Genomic DNA, 19,530 nt, shown 5'->3' on the forward strand with positions numbered 1-19,530 from the left:
GGGCTCCCCACGCACTACACCCAATTACTAACATAATATATTACCTAATTATATTTGTTCATGTCATATTTTGTGGAAACTTTTTAAAAATCTAATTTAAATCCAATTTTCAATGTAGGTAAACTGAATCTCAACACTTCACGGTAACGACAAAGAAGGAAATATGCCCCGATTTCGGAAATTCGCAAAGTAGCTCCCTATTTCAGGAACCTTTGGTACTGGGGCCTATTTATCGTCTACAAAAGAACACCTTCTATTTTCTTTTGAATATGTCGTTTATAGTTCTTTTTCTTTCTGTTCCAGCCATCTTGCAAAGATCCTCTGTAAACACAGGCCAAGTGAAGTTCCAGAGTGTTGCTACCTGTATGTTCCTTTGTATGGACGCTTGTGGACTTCTATATGGCTCGGTAAGCTCACTAACATAATCAAAATTATTTGCTTATATTGATCAAATGAAGCTAGAAATTAAGGAAAGAAGGTTCTTTTGAAATTTGGGTGCAAATTCAAACCGCAGAATACAAATCTCCAGTTTTCATTCTGCAATGCGAAAAGTACTTGATGTCATATATCGTAAAGAATATATCAGTAGTAAATAAAAAATATACTTGGTTAATGATAACTCTGATAAGTATTTTCTGATGCATTATGGAGATATTTAAGAGAAACATCAAATAACATTCCCTTCCCCCACACAAAATCTCAGGTATCTTTTTACCGAGGTGCTAAAAACAAGGTGTGATCAACCCCTCTCATGTTACACTCAAAGTGTGTACGTATTAGAATTGAGGGGCGGGTTGTCAATGAAAAGAGTGCAAGAGAAGGGGAGTTTGTAGGGTAGTCCTGTTAACTTCTGGTTTTACATCTGAATATCAAAGGATACCGAGCGTGGTAGAAGGGATGAAACGAGTATTGTTCCACGAAGCTGGTTTACCGTTTCCACTTTTCACATGATCTCTAGTCGATTCTTAATCAATCAGAGAAATTTTGCAAAGTGCAAATAGGAAATATTGTGAACTGTGGTAATATCATCCTTACGCATAACTAGGAAGTGTCCAGTATGAGGGTAATGCCCTACAATATACTGTACAGTGTACATATATTATGTTTATGTATTACTGTAGTATTTTTTTTTTATATAAGTAGCAGCAAGAAAATTTTGGGACATGTAAATAATGAAATTATCCTGCAATCCTATGCTGCTGTTATCTGATCCTGTAATCTTGTGCGCTTGATTTAAGAATAAGTAGACACTAGATACGAGTACAATCCTTAGAGCTTTGTTAGGAGTGAGAGACATGGAAGACAAAATTACCCTAAACTGCATGGAACCGCGTATTTAAATGAGGTATTTCGTGGCTTAAAGAAAGTTCTCATTATCAGATTAACTATTTCACTCCCAGAAGGTATAGGCAAATATGTGACATCCTTGTCTTGGAAGACAAAATTATCTTAAACTGCACGGAACCGCGTATTTAAATAAGGTATTTCGTGGCTTAAAGAAAGTTCTCATTATCAGATTAACTATTTCACTCCCAGAAGGTATAGGCAAATATGTGACATCCTTGTCAACTTTGTGTAATCTCGTGATCCAGGAGTGTTGAAATCCAAAAATGACAATTTGAAGTAGGTTCTTAGCTTCTGTTTGTACTTCAGATATAAATTTTCAAGTAGGTAACTACAGGTTTCAAATAATGCCCACTGAATTTAAAGGATTAGTCTTTGAAGTTCAGAGTAAGTTTTAAACAAATCGGTGACTGATTTATGGTAGCTTTTTTGATTTTTAAGGTAATCACCAAAATGCTCGGACTTGATACGGTGTATAATTTTATCGTCCTAACTGCATCCCAAAATCGGCTTAACTCTTGAATCTGGTGAAACATTTTCACTTTGTATGAGACAAATCTTACTGGTATGCGAATTGAGGATCATAACAGAACTCTTTCTTTCATCTTCAGTCCATCAGTGATGAAATTTCACCAAATATTTTGCCAAGTACCCTCAGATGAAAAATAATAAAAGACTCGAAGAGGGTAAAGTTCAAATATTATGACACATGCAACATGCAACAAGTACTTTCTTTCATCTTCAGTCCATCAGTGATGAAATTTCACCAAATGTTTTGCCAAGTACCCTCAGATGAAAAATAATAAAAGACTCGAAGAGGGTAAAGTTCAAATATTATGACACATGCAACATGCAACAAGTAGTCTCTTCAAAGAACTTCAAAACCCAGGAGATTAAGTCGTTTTAAAAGTGTAAACTTGTTAGTGGATTAAGATAATGCGAATTTTATAGACCAGGTGGGGGCCCTAAATTTTGTCATAAAATAATCAGTTTTACGTGAAACGGTCTCAAGTAGGTAAATAAAATTGGTCCTCTCTGCTTGTTTTAAAAGTGTAAACTTGTTAGTGGATTAAGATAATGCGAATTTTATAGGCCAGGTGGGGGCCCTAAATTTTGTCATAAAATAATCAGTTTTACGTGAAACGGTCTCAAGTAGGTAAATAAAATTGGTCCTCTCTGCTGTAGAGATGTGAAGATGGGAGGAAAATACCTATAGCAATTTTATTTTTTATCTATATCAACCTTTTCTTGCAAATTTAAGTTTGTGGAATTAAAAGACGTCAGTTCGTTGATTGAGTTGTAAATATTGTAGAAGCTAACGGATTTTATGGAAAGTATCATAAAAATAGGACTATCACTGACACTAGACGTACCTGCTATACCTGCTCATAAGTCCAACTCTTAAGTTAGGAAGCTTACTTCCTTTCATCAATCCGGTTAAACTCAATGAGTTCATAAAAAAAAGTTAGCGGTAGAAATTAATTGAATGAGCAAATACCTTGACATAAAAACAGCTTCTATATTTCTACTCGCGGACAGAGATAATTATTTTTATAACACTCGGGAATGTATTATTGATTCATAAGAAATCAAAATAGACACCACTAACTTGTCCAGCAAAGCAAAAAAATATTTCAAATATGTTTGAGAAATTTGAAAGAAATTAAATATCTTTGAAAATTTATATCGCATTGTCTTAGGAAAGAACTACCAGTCTGCCCGAGAACAAGCTATTAGAGGCTATGAGACTACAGAATATCTTTATTAATATTGTTTTAGCAGAAAAATTAACACAGGTGACTGAAGTCAAGACAGGGGAATTTTTATTATTTTTTTTTCTATATGACTTAATTATTGGCAAAATATTTAACAATCCATTAACATTTCTGTATCTCCACTCCACAGCTTCTGTCTATCTGTCATCGGTCGTTATACAAGTTGAAGCTATTGTTGATAATATTATTTATCTCTTTGAATTAAGTCACTAGGGCTCAAATGAGAGTTGAGAGTCTGTGTATATTTATACTGCTCACTTCATTTGTAATTTATGCTGAAGTAATGTTATTGCTTAAATCTTGAGGAGGGAAATATTATTGACCGCTTGATGTATTTGTATGGAGAAATTTTAAAATAAATAAACAGATCTAGGAGGACGATGAAAGTTAAACCTCAAAAACCGAATTTGGAGGAAATACCAGTCAAAAGTGTGGGTTCCATTCGAACACAATGAAACATCTAAAAAGAATTAAAAAATCTAGGTCTATCAAAAATTTAAATTAATTCCAACGCAAACAACAGTTACTTACCTATTCAGTTCATGGTGCTTAAGAACTGAAAATTAATCAGAAAACAAGTAATTTATTCTAATATACCCATAAAAGAGTGATATACAAAACTAGTTACATGTAGTTTTAGGTAAATATGAAATTGATATCTTCAAATCTTCTCATAGGTTTCAGGAACTCAATTCAGATGGAAAGATTTTGGCGAGATTAAAGCATATTATTTTATATTTGAGATATTTCCTACCAAACAGTTTGGATATGAAATCAGTCAAGTGATTCAGGCCGAGTCATCTATACCATCTACAGGAGAAACCAATTTGTCCACGATTTCTATCTTTTGGTTTAAACCGCACAAACTTTACTGATGAAGGACACATAAACCTTGAAAATGAGAAAATCTTGTAGGTATCCAAAACTGATGGTAGGTACATATCACAAAGTAAAGCTATAAAACTACGAGTACCTACCATCACCCATTACAAGGAGGTTACTTTATTTCTTGTATTTTCATGTCCGCTTCAAAAAAAGTCAGACAGTAAGAACTGTCAAACACAATCTTTTGGTTTAAACCGCACAAACTTTACTGATGAATGACACATAAACCTTGAAAATGAGAAAATCTTGTAGGTATCCAAAACTGATGGTAGGTACATATCACAAAGTAAAGCTATAAAACTACGAGGACCATCACCCATTACAAGGAGGTTACTTTATTTCTTGTATTTTCATGTCCGCTTCAAAAAAAGTCAGACAGTAAGAACTGTCAAACACATACACCTACATTCTTTTCAGTCCTATCTGCGCCGTACAAAGAATCTCAGCAAGATCATTATCCAACTCACTTCTTACAGAATTATATCCAACTCACTTCTTACAGAACGTAAAGAATGAAGAAAGGCAGCTACCCAGTAAGCCAAAGATCCCAAGATCCATCACCCGAGAGCTCTTTACTTCAACTTCAATTGACGTAATCACGTAAACAATGAAGAAAGGCAGCTACCCAGTAAGCCAAAGATCCCAAGATCCATCACCCGAGAGCTCTTTACTTCAACTTCAATTGACGTAATCATTTGTTATGCGCACACGATTCACCGAACTCTCCCAGGTTTCTGGTTTTCCTTTGAAATCAAGTGAAAGCCTCGGTAATAAATTTATAAGCATAATTTCAAAACAATAAAAGTCATATTCTTTTTCTTCAGAAGAATCGATTCAATTGTGTCAGTCCAGTAAAGAACAACATCACTGCGAGTCCTTTTTTGGGTGATGGAATGTCATAAGGTACAGGGTGAACGGAAAGTTCCTTCAAGACGCCTTATGGAAGTTTCAGTGGGACTGTCTTTCACGGATTGGAATAGGGTTAACACCGTGTTATTTTTTTATTGTTTCAGTATAAAAAGTCCATAATAAGCCAGGATATCCTGGAGTTTTCCCTTCAAAAAGGAGGGCTTGTGACCTTTGGACCTTCAAGACGCCTTATGGAAGTTTCAGTGGGACTGCCTTTCACGGATTGGAATAGGGTTAACACCGTGTTATTTTTTTTATTGTTTCAGTATAAAAAGTCCATAATAAGCCAGGATATCCTGGAGTTTTCCCTTCAAAAAGGAGGGCTTGTGACCTTTGGTAAAAAATACATTTTCATTCTGAAAGGACACCTGATTCCATAATTTTCCCCTGCTTGCTTTCCATTTCCTACATCCTTCCTTTTTTTATACCTCGTATTTCAGGACTTATTTTCCATGGTTTATAAATTGTTTCTCAAAGTTTGAATATTGCTGTGTCGAGAACACTTCCCTTTAACTTCTCTCTATTAGTCGTAGAACGGTCAGCGGTAAATGTTTCAGTCTTGCAGCGCAATGGTTGGAAGATCTATAACAATTCCTTTTTAGATTACCATACTATTTCCATCCTATCAGGTCTTCTTCAGAAATAACTTAATTTAAATTAAACGTTTAATTTATTTATTATTATTTGTGAAAAGAAAATATATATAAAAAAATGATTTACGTAAAATAAATAATACAATGCTGAATTAAATATTTCTTTTTTATTATTATTGTGAAATTTGCTAGAAATAAACAAAAGAATCAAAAATACCTTTTAATCTCCACAATCTATTGAGTATTTTTTTTGAAGACCATGGCATAGAAGTCTCCACTAAGATCATAACCTACACCATATACGATCGGGCGTCCCTTGGAAAAGATTATAACAATTGGCCAATCCTTCATACACCGGAACCCAAACATGAAATCAAATATTGTTCTCCATAACACACAAACAGTAGAACTGGGAAGTACCTTTTACGGTATAAATTCACTCTAATGAATCAATGTGAAAAGTATTGAGTAGGTACCTGTTGATTTTCCAGTTCGTTGTCCTCACCTAAATAGACAAAGTGTCACATTATTGGCTCCTCACAAGAAAAATTATTAAGGCCGAACTTTCTTCCTTCCTTTCTTTTGGGAAAAATAAGTCTAGAGGACTATGAATGAAGTGAAGGGTTAAACTCCAGTTAGCAGAGATTTTTTTTACTCCATACTCCGTTCTATATAAAAACATTTTTATTTTTACAATATAGAATACAACCTGATTACTTGGCAATCCATCTTGGGCAAAAAAAAGGTTATGGGTTGTAACTTGTCAATTTTATTGGCCAATGAACAAAATTAGAATAATGTAAATTTGGCAGTTTCATACAAAAAGCTTTGTGGGTGAAACCATTCTGATAAGAAGCCCAAGGTACAAGGCGCTTGTAAGGATAATTCAGATAAGAAGTGACATCCACTTTGGGTAAAAAAGAAAGTGAATTCATTGGTCAATGTAATGTTTACTTTTTAAGTTACATTGTATAGCCATGACAAACACAAAAGTCCGATTAGGGACAAAAAAAAACATCTTGACCCAATCGAGTTTTGGAACTGATTTTTTCTCTTGTTTGTGGCCCAACCTTTTATTGGCCATTTCTTTGTTGGGTCACTGTTTCTTTCCTTCCTCCTATCTTGGCCATTCCTACAATGCCCAGTGGCCAGATAACACAGATATTTGACCGTGGTATTATTTGCATACTTGCAATGTATCCAATATCATCCAACCTTTTATTGGCCATTTCTTTGTTGGGTCACTGTTCCTTTCCTTCCTCCTACCTTGGCCATTCCTACAATGCCCAGTGGCCAGATAACACAGATATTTGACCGTGGTATTATTTGCATACTTGCAATGTATCCAATATCAGTTAACATCTATCGTGTGAGAGAATACGTTAAATAAATAATATCTGATGTCAATTTGAATCCCGTTAACGAACATGTGAATACCAGTTGAACTACTTGGGTTTTAACTATACTATTTGATGTTTTCGTTTTCTACGTCGATGTTTGGGAGCAGTCGAGAAATCAGCTTCGAAGATCTGGTGGTAATTTGTCTCTATTTATAATTTGATATCTGTAAAGTTGGAAAATTCATGTTCTCACTCTACAAAGGGACGAAATTTCAAGGTTTAATTTTGCTAACACAAAACGGTGGCAATTTCAAGCCGTGTTAGATTTTATGTAACTGTTTACAGACATTTTAAGAAAAATGCAAAAGTTTGACCAAACCTGAAATGACTTCTCAATCTTCGCCACTACCTGCTACCCAACAGTTGATACCTGCTGCCTACACATCTCAATCTCAGGAAAGCATAAAATTATTCTATGGTACTTGGAAAATTTTTCCGTTTGTTAGCATTTTTAGATTAAAGAAATCCGTTGTAGATTGTACAAGTATTAAATTTCTGATTTTATGTAACTTGTTACAGACATTTTAAGAAAAACGTAAAGTTTTTTTTTCGATAAGGCGCTTTAACTGTATGTTTTGACCAAACCTGAAATGACTTCTCAATCTTCGCCACTACCTGCTACCCAACAGTTGATACCTGCTGCCTACACATCTCAATCTCAGCGAATTTTTGAAACGTATTATCTTACTTGATCACCTGAATGCTAATTAAATTTTGCAAAGTAATTTATGACCTGGTAGAGAACGAGGTGCAAAATAAATTCAGAATTTGTTTCTGGCCAAAAGTGGCACCCTAGGAGTGATTTGCGACATGCATTGGAGCTTCACAGACCTGACGTGAGAAACATGTTGAAGGAACTAAACTTTGTGATTATAAATCAGAAAAAGTGAACATTAAAATGACAAAATTCATAAATATGCAGGACACCAAGAGTCCTAACAGAGCCGAGGATCCCCCCCAAAAGATCTTTGGCTACCTATTTGCATCACGCATCACCCAGCTACCATGAGGGTTGTGAAGACTGAAAATAGGTATAGTTACTTAGGCCAGCCACTCACTATCAGGTAGACCTGACAGGTACGGGTAGACACTATCAGGTAGACCTGACAGGTACGGGTAGACACTATCAGGTAGACCTGACAGGTACGGGTAGACACTATCAGGTAGACCCTCTTAGAGATCGTCATACCGTAACACACAGGCAATGAAGCCCAAAGTAGATGAAAGCGGCGTCCCTCTCCATTGAACGGTTCCTCTGCCCTGCATCGAAAAACAAAAACCAATTGACAGTTGTTTTCCAAGTGGAATAATTTGTTAGTGAATTGTCCCTTGATCAAATATGACCTAATCCCATTCCAGTACAATGTAATTCTCGGTTATTTACCTTTTTACTTTCCTTTTTGCTTCAGTCAATGGAATTCACTGTTGAATCTTGATGATTCCGGATTTTTTGGCAGTCTGATCAATCCATCGATTGTCCCTTGATCAAATATGACCTAATCCCATTCCAGTACAATGTAATTCTCGGTTATTTATCTTTTTACTTTCCTTTTTGCTTCAGTCAATGGAATTCACTGTTGAATCTTGATGATTCCGGATTTTTTGGCAGTCTGATCAATCCATCAAATTTATTTCCTCGTCAAAATATAAATTAAAAATACATATTTCTGACAGATCATACACAAAAGTGTTATGGAAACTGACTGTAAATTATTACGCAAGATAAGATACCTACACTTATCTCTGGGCAGTTTCCGGTGTCAGACTCTCAAATTGGTTTTTCTGGTTCTAGTTGTGGCCAAGTTTCGAGTGAATTTTATATGTAATACTAAATTGTTCTATATTGTTAATTGTTACTATTGACAATGTTCAATACTAAGGAATTGTGTTTTCTGTTTCTGATTTCAGCGAGAGTGGGATGAGGAATGTATCTTCAACGAGATGATAGAGCAGCATCACTACAATACTTACTCCTCTGCCAAGTTCTCCAATGAGAGGCGCACGCTCTATCTCGCCCTTAACAAATACGGTATACCCCGCCGTGTTCAGCTGAGAGGCAAACAACCACTGGGTAAAATGTCAATGTACACTCGTGTCCTCACACAACCCGTGTCCAACAAGAAGGTAGAGAAGATTGAGAAGCAACCAATGCGTCATCATCAACTCTGTCCGCCCCACCTTGATGACAAGAGGCGAAAGCGGAATCGAAAAAAGAAACGGCGAAAATGTGGAGGAACCGCGGATACCTCGGAGGATCCTTCCACAGAGAAGAAAGTCGTCAAGCGGAAGTCTGACGAAGTGGATGAAAAATCTCGTCACAAGGAAAGCTGGAAGAAGCGTAAATCTCCGACAGATAAGCAGAGTTTGCTGTACAAAGAAGTTCCCAGCCATGGTTGGGTAGAGCATGCCACCTCGTTACCAGTTGAAGAAAATACTGTACTGCCTGATGTTGACATGGTAGAGTTAGATGAGACTGCTTGAATCTTGGGACTCTGTGAGTTCTAGCAGACTACCTACCCAGGTTTCCATCTTAGCAAGCTTCCAAGTCCTTGCTTTATCTCCTAGCTTCGGATTTGGTAGCTTACGAGTATTTCGAGTGTTCGACAGCTAAGAATAACAAATCTGTATATTTATTATTATGTAGTACGTTAGAAACGATGATTCTCGTATTTACTTAGCATTATTTTACTTACCTTTCTCAAGACATATTCATTCAATGTGTAAATCGAACCATTATTATTTAAAGGAATAGCTATTCCCGTCTCCATAAACGTATTTGTATTGCGTTGTATAGATACTCATTTTTGTTTATGCCAATGGTGGATTTGGTATAGGAAAAAATACTCATTTTGTATCCCTCTCGAGGGAAATTTCAGAGTATTATAATATCGTCCATTATGTTTCAATTGTTACTATTTGACATTTAGCGTATTAAGAAATAAGATTTTTTCGATGTAAAACTTGGAAGTCGTTTTTTCTTTCCCAGTCATAATTCAAAATTTATATCAATGAGTTTTGACCTTTTAGGACTGATTTAACGTTTTTGCATCAAAAATTTTGCTTTAATTCGAAAAATATTTCAAATTTTAATTATAATATCGTAGATCGCTTTTTCTCAAGTCAAATAGGTTCGGGTTAGATGCCCGTTTAACCCATGTACTATAATTTCTCTTCTAACTATTTTATTAGTTGTACTGAACTTATTTTTTAAAAAAATCGATAATTTAGGTTTGTATAGGATCTTCTGTTAAGAGGTGTCATTTAAAAATCTCCTTTGATTTCTTTACAGTAGATAATACTTATATTATTATGTAACTACCTGTAAGTATACACACAGTATTGACAGTATTCTAATTCTTCAAATATTTATTTACATCGCTTTAACTTAACGATTATTGACTTTAGGTTTCAGAAAATTAGTCCTAGTAAGTGTTCTTAAAATTTGTAGTGTTAAATTGACAACGTTGCTTCATTCCAGTGTTGGCGATGTATGGTTTTAGTTCCAATAAGAAACTAATCCGAATAACTAAATATATTTTCAGTAAATCTAGTAATAAGTTTAATAGATGAGAAAAAATGACTCCTCTTAAAAAGACCCCTTTATTTTTTTCAAGAGTTCCTATCCATAGTTCTAATGTGTAAACAGGTAAATTTAAAGTTGAGACTTACCTAAACCTAGGATGCATAGAAAAGAAAGCTGGCATTAAAATCTCAAAATAGTTTTCAACAGGAATTTATTTCCTTGGACTCTTTTGTGAATAATAATAGTTTCAGAAGGAGCTACAACTGAGCAAGATTCTAGGAACCCTCTCAAACTACTCGTATATGTATTTTGTGTAGCTACATCCAAATTTAGGCTAACATTTAAAGTAGCATTGCTCAATAAATGAAATATTAGATTACCCACTGTAGATTCCATTTGGTAGGTTTCATAAAACTGTATGTTGGTAGGTACCTACTTTGTATTAAATTGGAAGATTACAGGCTATGAAAATCTCTGTTTCTTAGTCGGCCCATCTTTTCTGTGCACATTACTTTTAGTTTTTATTACTTTAACATCATCTCTATTATGACTCCATTTTACCCTTATTTCATAAAACTGTATGTTGGTAGGTACCTACTTTGTATTAAATTGGAAGATTACAGGCTATGAAAATCTCTATTTCTTAGTCGGCCCATCTTTTCTGTGCACATTACTTTTAGTTTTTATTACTTTAACATCATCTCTATTATGACTCCATTTTACCCTTAAATTTTAATTTTAAAAAAATACATTTTCATTCTGAAAGGACACCTGATTCCATAATTTTCCCCTGCTTGTTTTCCATTTCCTACATCCTTCCTTTTTTTATACCTCGTATTTCAGGACTTATTTTCCATGGTTTATAAATTGTTTCTCAAAGTTTGAAAGGTGGTAGGACGGAACATTTCGCACATTTTCGCACATAAAAGAATGGAAAAAAAAGTTTCGTTTTTGCAGGTAAAGATGACAAAAGGGAAGATAGGGAGAAGAATGCTATTACCTACAGACTTTTTGAAAATTGAGGCGTGATCTGGAAGAAGGGCTTAACTGCGAAAACATGGTTACGAGACAATCGCGTTTGAAGTTTTCATTTTCAAATGAACACAATGTTACAGGGTCCACAAAATTGGCCATATAGTCTAATAGATAGAGGAGGACCACCTTGCAATAATTAGAACAAACGATTTTTTTTTTCATAGGATCGTTAGGGGAGAACTCTTGGTGGCCAAAAAACCGCTGAAATACGGCCGAAAATTGGTTTTTTGGACTTCGGATCTGGAAGTTGGTCCTTCAAGTCCAAGTCAGGACACAAAATTTAATCAAGATTTGGTCCCTTAAAATAATGGTTAACCGTGCTTAGCTGTTACACCTGTTCCACTTCGGTTAACCCGAGTTTAACGTCACGTAAATAAAAATCGACTTTGGATTTGAAGACCATGTTGCATGTCATTAGTTCTTAATCAATGATCATTTCCTAAATTATCAAAGTACCAAGTCTCTTGTAACTTGACCCCCAAAAGATCTTTGGCTACCTATTTGCATCACCCAGCTACCATGAGGGTTGTGAAGACTGTAAATAGGTATAGTTACTTAGGCCAGCCACTCACTATCAGGTAGACCTGACAGGTACGGGTAGACACTATCAGGTAGACCCTCTTAGAGATCGTCATACCATAACACACAGGCAATGAAGCCCAAAGTAGATGAAAGCGGCGTCCCTCTCCATTGAACGGTTCCTCTGCCCTGCATCGAAAAACAAAAATATTCAAGAATTCCTGTTCGAACATCAAAGAATTCCTTCCATAATAATTTCAACGTTAGGTAACTCGTAAAGTACACTTGGTCCTGTTCAAACAAGAATATAAATAAATCAAGAAATTAATAAAAGTAAAATAAAATGTTAATTAGGCGCTAGTACACTATGCGCTCGACAACAGTTAGAATATTGTCTAATAGATTAACCCTGGGAACTAGGAGGGAGTAGTAGTTGTAACCTAACAACAAAAAACTACCAAGTTTAGTAATATAACGGAGCTCCGTACCATTTCGCCCTTCTGTTTACGAGTGTGATGGTACCTGTCCAGGTAAGGTCGAGCAATCACGGGTTAAATCCGAGATGTTTTTATTATTTCTTAGGGCGCGAGGCAGGGAAGCTCAATAGATAGGTACTATAAACATTTAACATAAGGTACTGCACCCTAATTAAGACATCTTTATCTATTTAACTACCTTAGCCTCTTCAATGTCATGCGGTCAGTTATTTAATCGACCGTGTCTAAGGCCAGCCACTCACTATCAGGTAGACCTGATAGGCGGTCCTTTTCAGCCGTACCTGTCAGGTCTACGTGATAGTGAGTGACTCGCCTAAACCTAATGATCACGGACATAAAAGTGAAACTTTTTCGACTTCTTAGGGCGGAGCGCTATCGCGATCTTTAATGAATCAAGGCAAAAATAACGTAGGTATGAACTTGAAGTTAAGACGTACATACGAGTACCTTGTGATTTTCGGACGTTTCGGATCTAGTCTTTAGCCGTCTGCAGCGAACTCTTCTCACAGCGAAAGATGCCATTGTATTTAAGTTTTCAGATAGATCTTGTTCCTCATAGTGTCTCCAATGTGTAGTGATGCCAAGATGCAGTCCTGTCCAACTGTCCACACATAGTCGATCAAGGGCCGATCGATGTTTACTCGACATCAACTGCCGTAGACCATGTGACCATGTGTGGACAGTGTGGACACAGCTTTAGATGTCCCATTGTCCCTACATGCTACTTGTTCAGTTTTTACCATGTACCTATACTTACAAATTGTAGATCGGCAATTGCCTACTGTCAAATCATGTTAAGTAGGTGAAGACGTAGCTTTTAGAACTTTCAGAGCTAAACCAAATTAATCCGTTCTGAGTTTAAATTAAGGATGAACTCTGAAGAGGCTTCAGTTAGTACTGAATGTCTTTGGATTCCAAGTCCAAGTACTCTTGTCCAGACTCGAGTGTAGGTTGAAAGTGACCGAAACTTTATGATACCAAGAGGATAATCCAACGCGGGAACAGAGCCTAGATAATTACCTCAACTACCTAGATCTTAAAATAGCTTTGTTTTGGCCCGCAGACGGCCCTAATCTTAAATCTAAAGAGGAGAGTAATTAAAAAATTCAACCCTAATAAAATCTACATTCTTCCTACATGCAGATTTTATTCAGGCTGAGATTTTACTTTCTATTACTACAGTATAGCAGAGCTATACTAGTAATGAAAGTATTGCAATCGGTCCAAATTTTCAAAATCTATTACTTGCTACTTGTTCAGTTTTTACCATGTACCTATACTTACAAATTGTAGATCGGCAATTGCCTACTGTCAAATCATGTTAAGTAGGTGAAGACGTAGCTTTTAGAACTTTCAGAGCTAAACCAAATTAATCCGTTCTGAGTTTAAATTAAGGATGAACTCTGAAGAGGCTTCAGGTAGTACTGAATGTCTTTGGATTCCAAGTCCAAGTACTCTTGTCCAGACTCAAGTGTAGGTTGAAAGTGACCGAAACTTTATGATACCAAGAGGATAATCCAACGCGGGAACAGAGCCTAGATAATTACCTCAACTAGATCTTAAAATAGCTTTGTTTTGGCCCGCAGACGGCCCTAATCTTAAATCTAAAGAGGAGGAGGGTAATTAAAAAATTCAACCCTAATAAAATCTACATTCTTCCTACATGCAGATTTTATTAAGGCTGAGATTTTTGATTTGTGATACGGGCCTCAGGGCCGAATTTACAATTCGCTTTTTTACAATCAGTTTTAAATTATGTCTTGATTATTTTCACCCGGAAATTTAGAGAGCCACTAGTCGCAGAATTATAAGTTACCCTTTTTTTTTCTTTTCTTCTACAATTTGGTAGCTCATAAGTATTAGGTACTGCTACTAAAACGAAACTTTTGTACAATTTACCAAAAAAAAAAAAGGAGGAAAAAAGACCTATTGATAAAATAAAAAGAGCACTGACCCTATTGAAAGTTTGACAGAAAATAATAGAAAGTAAAAATGCGCAATGCGTCGTCTATGCCAGGAAATTAATAATTCAACGAGGCAGGTGGTAGGACGGAACATTTCGCACATTTTCGCACATAAAAGAATAGAAGAAAAAGTTTCGTTTTTGCAGGTAAAGATGACAAAAGGGAAAATAGGGAGAAGAATGCTATTACCTACAGACTTTTTGAAAATTGAGGCGTGATCTGGAAGAAGGGTTCGGAGATAATCGCGTTTGAAGTTTTCATTTTCAAATGAACACAATGTTTGCCATATAGTCTAATAGATAGAGGAGGTCCACCTTGCAATAATTAGAACAAATGATTTTTTTTCTTTTTTTTTTCATAGGATCGTTAGGGGAGAACTCTTAGTGGCCAAAAAACCGCTGAAATACGGCCGAAAATTGGTTTTTTGGACTTCGGATCTGATGGAAGTTGGTCCTTCAAGTCCAAGTCAGGACACAAAATTAATTCAAGATTTGGTCCCTTAAAAAAATGGTTAACCGTGCTTAGCTGTTACACCTGTTCCACTTCGGTTAACCCGAGTTTAACGTCACGTAAATAAAAATCGACTTTGGATTTTTATCTGGTAAGGTGGTAAGCTCGGTCCTAAAACGGTTACACTTTCAAACTGATACATGCACTGCACTCTAGCGCACAAACAAGGTACTATCAGTAAACGTTGGAATTTCTCCTCCCGATATCATTCTGTCACACAATATCCTTGTTAGTTTATAAAAATTCCAATAGGCTGCGCTAGCTAACTGAAATTAAAATATTAAATCATGACACGTGCCTTCATTCTTTTGAATATTATGTACCTACCCTACCTACATAATATTTATCTTTTTTTTTTCATCGTTTCAAGTAGGTGCCTATAGAAGGATAAAGAAAGCTGTGAAGATAGCTAAAGAAGATAAGGTAGGGATCGCAAAGAAGAAAAATAATCATTGATTGGCCTGCTGCATTTTAGCAGCTCCCCTTTCATATCTTTCTATCATGAAGAAAATCTTCAAAGGGGGAAATTTAACATCTCCACTAATTGTAAATTCCACGTAGAAATAACCCCATCTTTCTAAGTAGATTGTGGAAGTCTGGGATTATTGACATCTCCACTCATGCCTGCCTCAGTAGCGTTTTGGTTAAATAAGCGGGGTGTTCACGGGTTCGAATCCCAATGGATGCAAGAAATTTTTTCCTTCTCTCTCTCTCTCTCTCTCTCTCTCTCTCTCTCTCTCTCAGATATGATAAAAAAATAATTAGTAAATGGGCACCTAAATTATTTCAAGAGATAAATTTCCCTTTTCACCTACTCTAGGCGAAATTGTGTCATATCTATCTTTTCTTCTCGCCTGGAATCTGCACAGTAAAAAGTGACACATTTATTATAGGTCACATTCCTGTGATGTCCAGAAATTTTGAAAACAATAGAGACTTGACAAATGACTATGAGAGATGAGAGAGAGAAAATTTGGATTTTTGGAATTAGTGGAGATGACAAAACAACAAGATTTTCACCGTGTCTTTCCACGTGAGAACATAAAAGAAAATTTGGATTTTTGGAATTAGTGGAGATGACAAAACAACAAGATTTTCACCGTGTCTTTCCACGTGAGAACATAAAATGGGTACCTACCTATAAAAATACTAATTAATAGACTTTTAAACGAGAAGGTAATAACCTAAATTTATTGATATTCAACTTTGCTATCAATCCTTAAATTAAACATCATTGAGGTCTGTTATGTAAATATTGAAAAAGAATCAACCTCAGTGGTGCAACCTCCAGATCCAAAGTCCAACGCGTTGGACTTTGGATCTGGGGGTTGGTGGCTCGAGTCCAAGTAAAGTCATAAAATTTATCTAGGTGTAATAACCGGGGAACGATATTTGTGACAAGCATTTAAATATGCTTTACACAATTAAAAAACCCTTTCTTTTTATTGGAAAAAGAATACTATTAAAAACGAAACCTAGTAGGTACATTTGCTGGACAGGATACCAATAAATCCCACAAGTTACTACTAGACTCTTTTAAATGGCATCTGAATCGGGATAGTAAGAGTAGTAAGATCAAAGGAACCCAATTATTTCTCGCTGTAAATAAAGAACCTCGTAAACCCCACCAGAAAAGTGTCCGTATACAATAGCTCTCCCTTTGCCTTTGTGGGGTCTCTTCTCCTCTTTGGGGTTCCCCTCCAAGTTTAACGAGAAATTATTTAGAAACAAGGTTACCTCTACCCCACCTTGGGGGAGTAGGTGGGAAGGGTATGAGGTGGACTAATGGGTGGATCACTTCTCCTAAGGGATGTGTTCAGAAAAGGGAAAGGAATTGACGTGAGGCCGCGCGAAAAACCATTTTATGCACCAGTGAAATTTTCAATTTATAATAGAAAGAGAAGATTTATCAATATGAAACATTTCAAACGAAAAAATATTTAGCTTGCGAAAATTCGTTTTGTAATGTCCGGGACCACACCTGAGACTGGATAATCTTTATCCACAACCAAAATTAAAATAATCCCATTTTATTAACTCATCAAAATGTTAATCTGTAGATGAAGGAATGCATACCATTTTTTTTTTTTTTTTTTCAATGTTTAAGGAGTAGTAGGTAATTTCGTTTCGTCTGCTCAAAATAAAATTTCCAACTTCTCCTCCTTTTTCTCTGTTTCCTGTTTGCTCTTTTCTGAACGCACTTCTGAAGACAGGATGATAAGTTTCAGATACCGGGGCGCACACTCGCTTCATCACCGCAACAATATTACAGCAGTTAACACTGTACAGGTTTCGAAACTACCGCACGCCTCAGATTTCCGTACAGACTATCTTTGTTGCTATAACACACTTGAATGTCCCTTTACATACCTGGGAAGGTTCGGTTTAGAAGAATTTGGCCTGCAAGAGCCGTCCGAAAATGAGGAAAGTCTCGGTTTGGACGATACGTGATATATAAAAAAAAACCTTAGGTATGTCCCCACAGAAAGAGAGACAGAGGAGATGGAGATTTTTACTTTTTAGAATTGGGTTTCTAGGAGGAGAAAAAATCTATTGCTGGTGATATGATTAGTGGAGATGCTAAAACTACAATTTTTCCTGTTTGGTTCCTATTAGGTGATCGCTACCTGTCGGCTAAGCCTGAAAGTCCCATTATGACCTTAATAATGGAAAATTTCTAACAAAAGAATATAGATAAAGTAACACTATCGACTTGTTTTAAGCAAACATTTGCGAGAGTGTGCCCCCCTCTTGCTAGGTATTATCAAATTCTTCAAACATGATATTATTTCATCATACATAATCCATTAAGTACCCGAGGTATTATTCCGTACAGACAACATCAAAGGCGAGCGAAATGTTGCTTATGATTCCGTACACTATCAGAGGAAGAAGAAGAATGTTCGTACAAATGCCTGAAAAGTTTAACTTGAGGAACCCATGCAATCCCCACTGCAGAGAATTGAGAACAGTCTGTGTAAAGCTTGCAAATGTTTCTGAGGTGCGCGCCGATCATCGCTCCGGGAATGTGAAGTACGCACAGACTGAGCGTTTGGGATTGAGAGACGTGAATGAAAAACTTGACGCTGGAAAAACTAAGGGAAAAATAACTTTTTTGTCTCTCGGGAAAAAAACAAGTTCAAAAAATTCGACACAAATTTTTAGTTTTTAATGTTCAATCATTTTTTTAAAACCAAAATAATTTTTTAACCAATATTTTATGGATTAATCATGGATAGAGAAGACTCATCACTGGGAACTTTTGTTAGAAAGGTAAGAGTCCATGTAACCTAAAAACTTGGTCCAACCTGAGCCAAATCTTCATGTGATAAGAAATCTAGGAATTATTCCATGAATATGAGCATTGAACTAAAACAATCATTCCAAAAGATTGGCATAGACATCAAGAACAGTTCAATAAAAACAAAAATATTCAAGAATTCCTGTTCGAACATCAAAGAATTCCTTCCATAATAATTTCAACGTTAGGTAACTCGTAAAGTACACTTGGTCCTGTTCAAACAAGAATATAAATAAATCAAGAAATTAATAAAAGTAAAATAAAATGTTAATTAGGCGCTAGTACACTATGCGCTCGACAACAGTTAGAATATTGTCTAATAGATTAACCCTGGGAACTAGGAGGGAGTAGTAGTTGTAACCTAACAACAAAAAACTACCAAGTTTAGTAATATAACGGAGCTCCGTACCATTTCGCCCTTCTGTTTACGAGTGTGATGGTACCTGTCCAGGTAAGGTCGAGCAATCACGGGTTAAATCCGAGATGTTTTTATTATTTCTTAGGGCGCGAGGCAGGGAAGCTCAATAGATACTATAAACATTTAACATAAGGTACTGCACCCTAATTAAGACATCTTTATCTATTTAACTACCTTAGCCTCTTCAATGTCATGCGGTCAGTTATTTAATCGACCGTGTCTAAGGCCAGCCACTCACTATCAGGTAGACCTGATAGGCGGTCCTTTTCAGCCGTACCTGTCAGGTCTACGTGATAGTCAGTGACTCGCCTAAGCCTAATGATCACGGACATAACAGTGAAACTTTTTCGACTTCTTAGGGCGGAGCGCTATCGCGATCTTTAATGAATCAAGGCAAAATTAACGTAGGTATAATGGTATATACTTGAAGTTAAGACGTACATACCTTGTGATTTTCGGACGTTTCGGATCTAGTCTTTAGCCGTCTGCAGCGAACTCTTCTCACAGCGAAAGATGTCATTGTATTTAAGTTTCCAGATAGATCTTGTTCCTCATATAGTGTCTCCAATGTGTTGTGATGCCAAGATGCAGTCCTGTCCAACTGTCCACACATAGTCGATCAAGGGCCGATCGATGTTGACTCGACATCAACTGCCGTAGACCATGTGACCATGTGTGGACACAGCTTTAGATGTCCCATTTTCCCTACTTGCATATCCTGCCTCGGTGGTGTAGTGGTCAAGGCGCTCGCCTGGTAAACAGGAGGGCGTGGGTTCAATCCCAGCCGAGGTATGGAATTTAAGTTCAATATGGAATTTTAAACTTCAGGTCAGACTTTGTGTAAGAGGAAGCTGAAT

General features: G+C 36.3%; 2 protein-coding genes across 2 annotated transcripts in view; both read left to right on the top strand.

Moving 5' to 3' along the window:
• Positions 1-254: 254 nt before the first annotated feature.
• On the top strand, positions 255-10,937 carry LOC103506539. The gene is made up of 2 exons (XM_008470933.3): positions 255-407; positions 8,815-10,937. Exons 1-2 carry the CDS (start codon positions 270-272, stop codon positions 9,385-9,387), a joined length of 711 nt encoding a protein of 236 aa, XP_008469155.2. The 5' UTR covers positions 255-269; the 3' UTR covers positions 9,388-10,937.
• A 7,002-nt stretch (positions 10,938-17,939) lies between these two features.
• The window catches only part of LOC103506540 (voltage-dependent calcium channel type A subunit alpha-1), a 78,473-nt gene continuing 76,882 nt past the window's right edge, over positions 17,940-19,530 (top strand). The window contains exon 1 of the mRNA XM_026821569.1: positions 17,940-18,227. The gene's annotated coding sequence lies outside the window, so the exon portion shown is untranslated. The remainder of the gene's footprint in view (positions 18,228-19,530) is intronic.

Source organism: Diaphorina citri, unplaced genomic scaffold, assembly GCF_000475195.1.
Source record: "Diaphorina citri unplaced genomic scaffold, Diaci psyllid genome assembly version 1.1 scaffold244, whole genome shotgun sequence".
Lineage (NCBI taxonomy): Eukaryota > Metazoa > Arthropoda > Insecta > Hemiptera > Psyllidae > Diaphorina > Diaphorina citri.

Coding starts and splice junctions, on each gene's coding strand:
- LOC103506539 (XM_008470933.3), top strand. CDS start 270: ATGTCGTTTATAGTTCTTTTTCTTTCTGTTCCAGCCATCTTGCAAAGA. Junction 408..8,814: donor GTGGACTTCTATATGGCTCG/GTAAGCTCACTA, acceptor TTCTGATTTCAG/CGAGAGTGGGATGAGGAATG.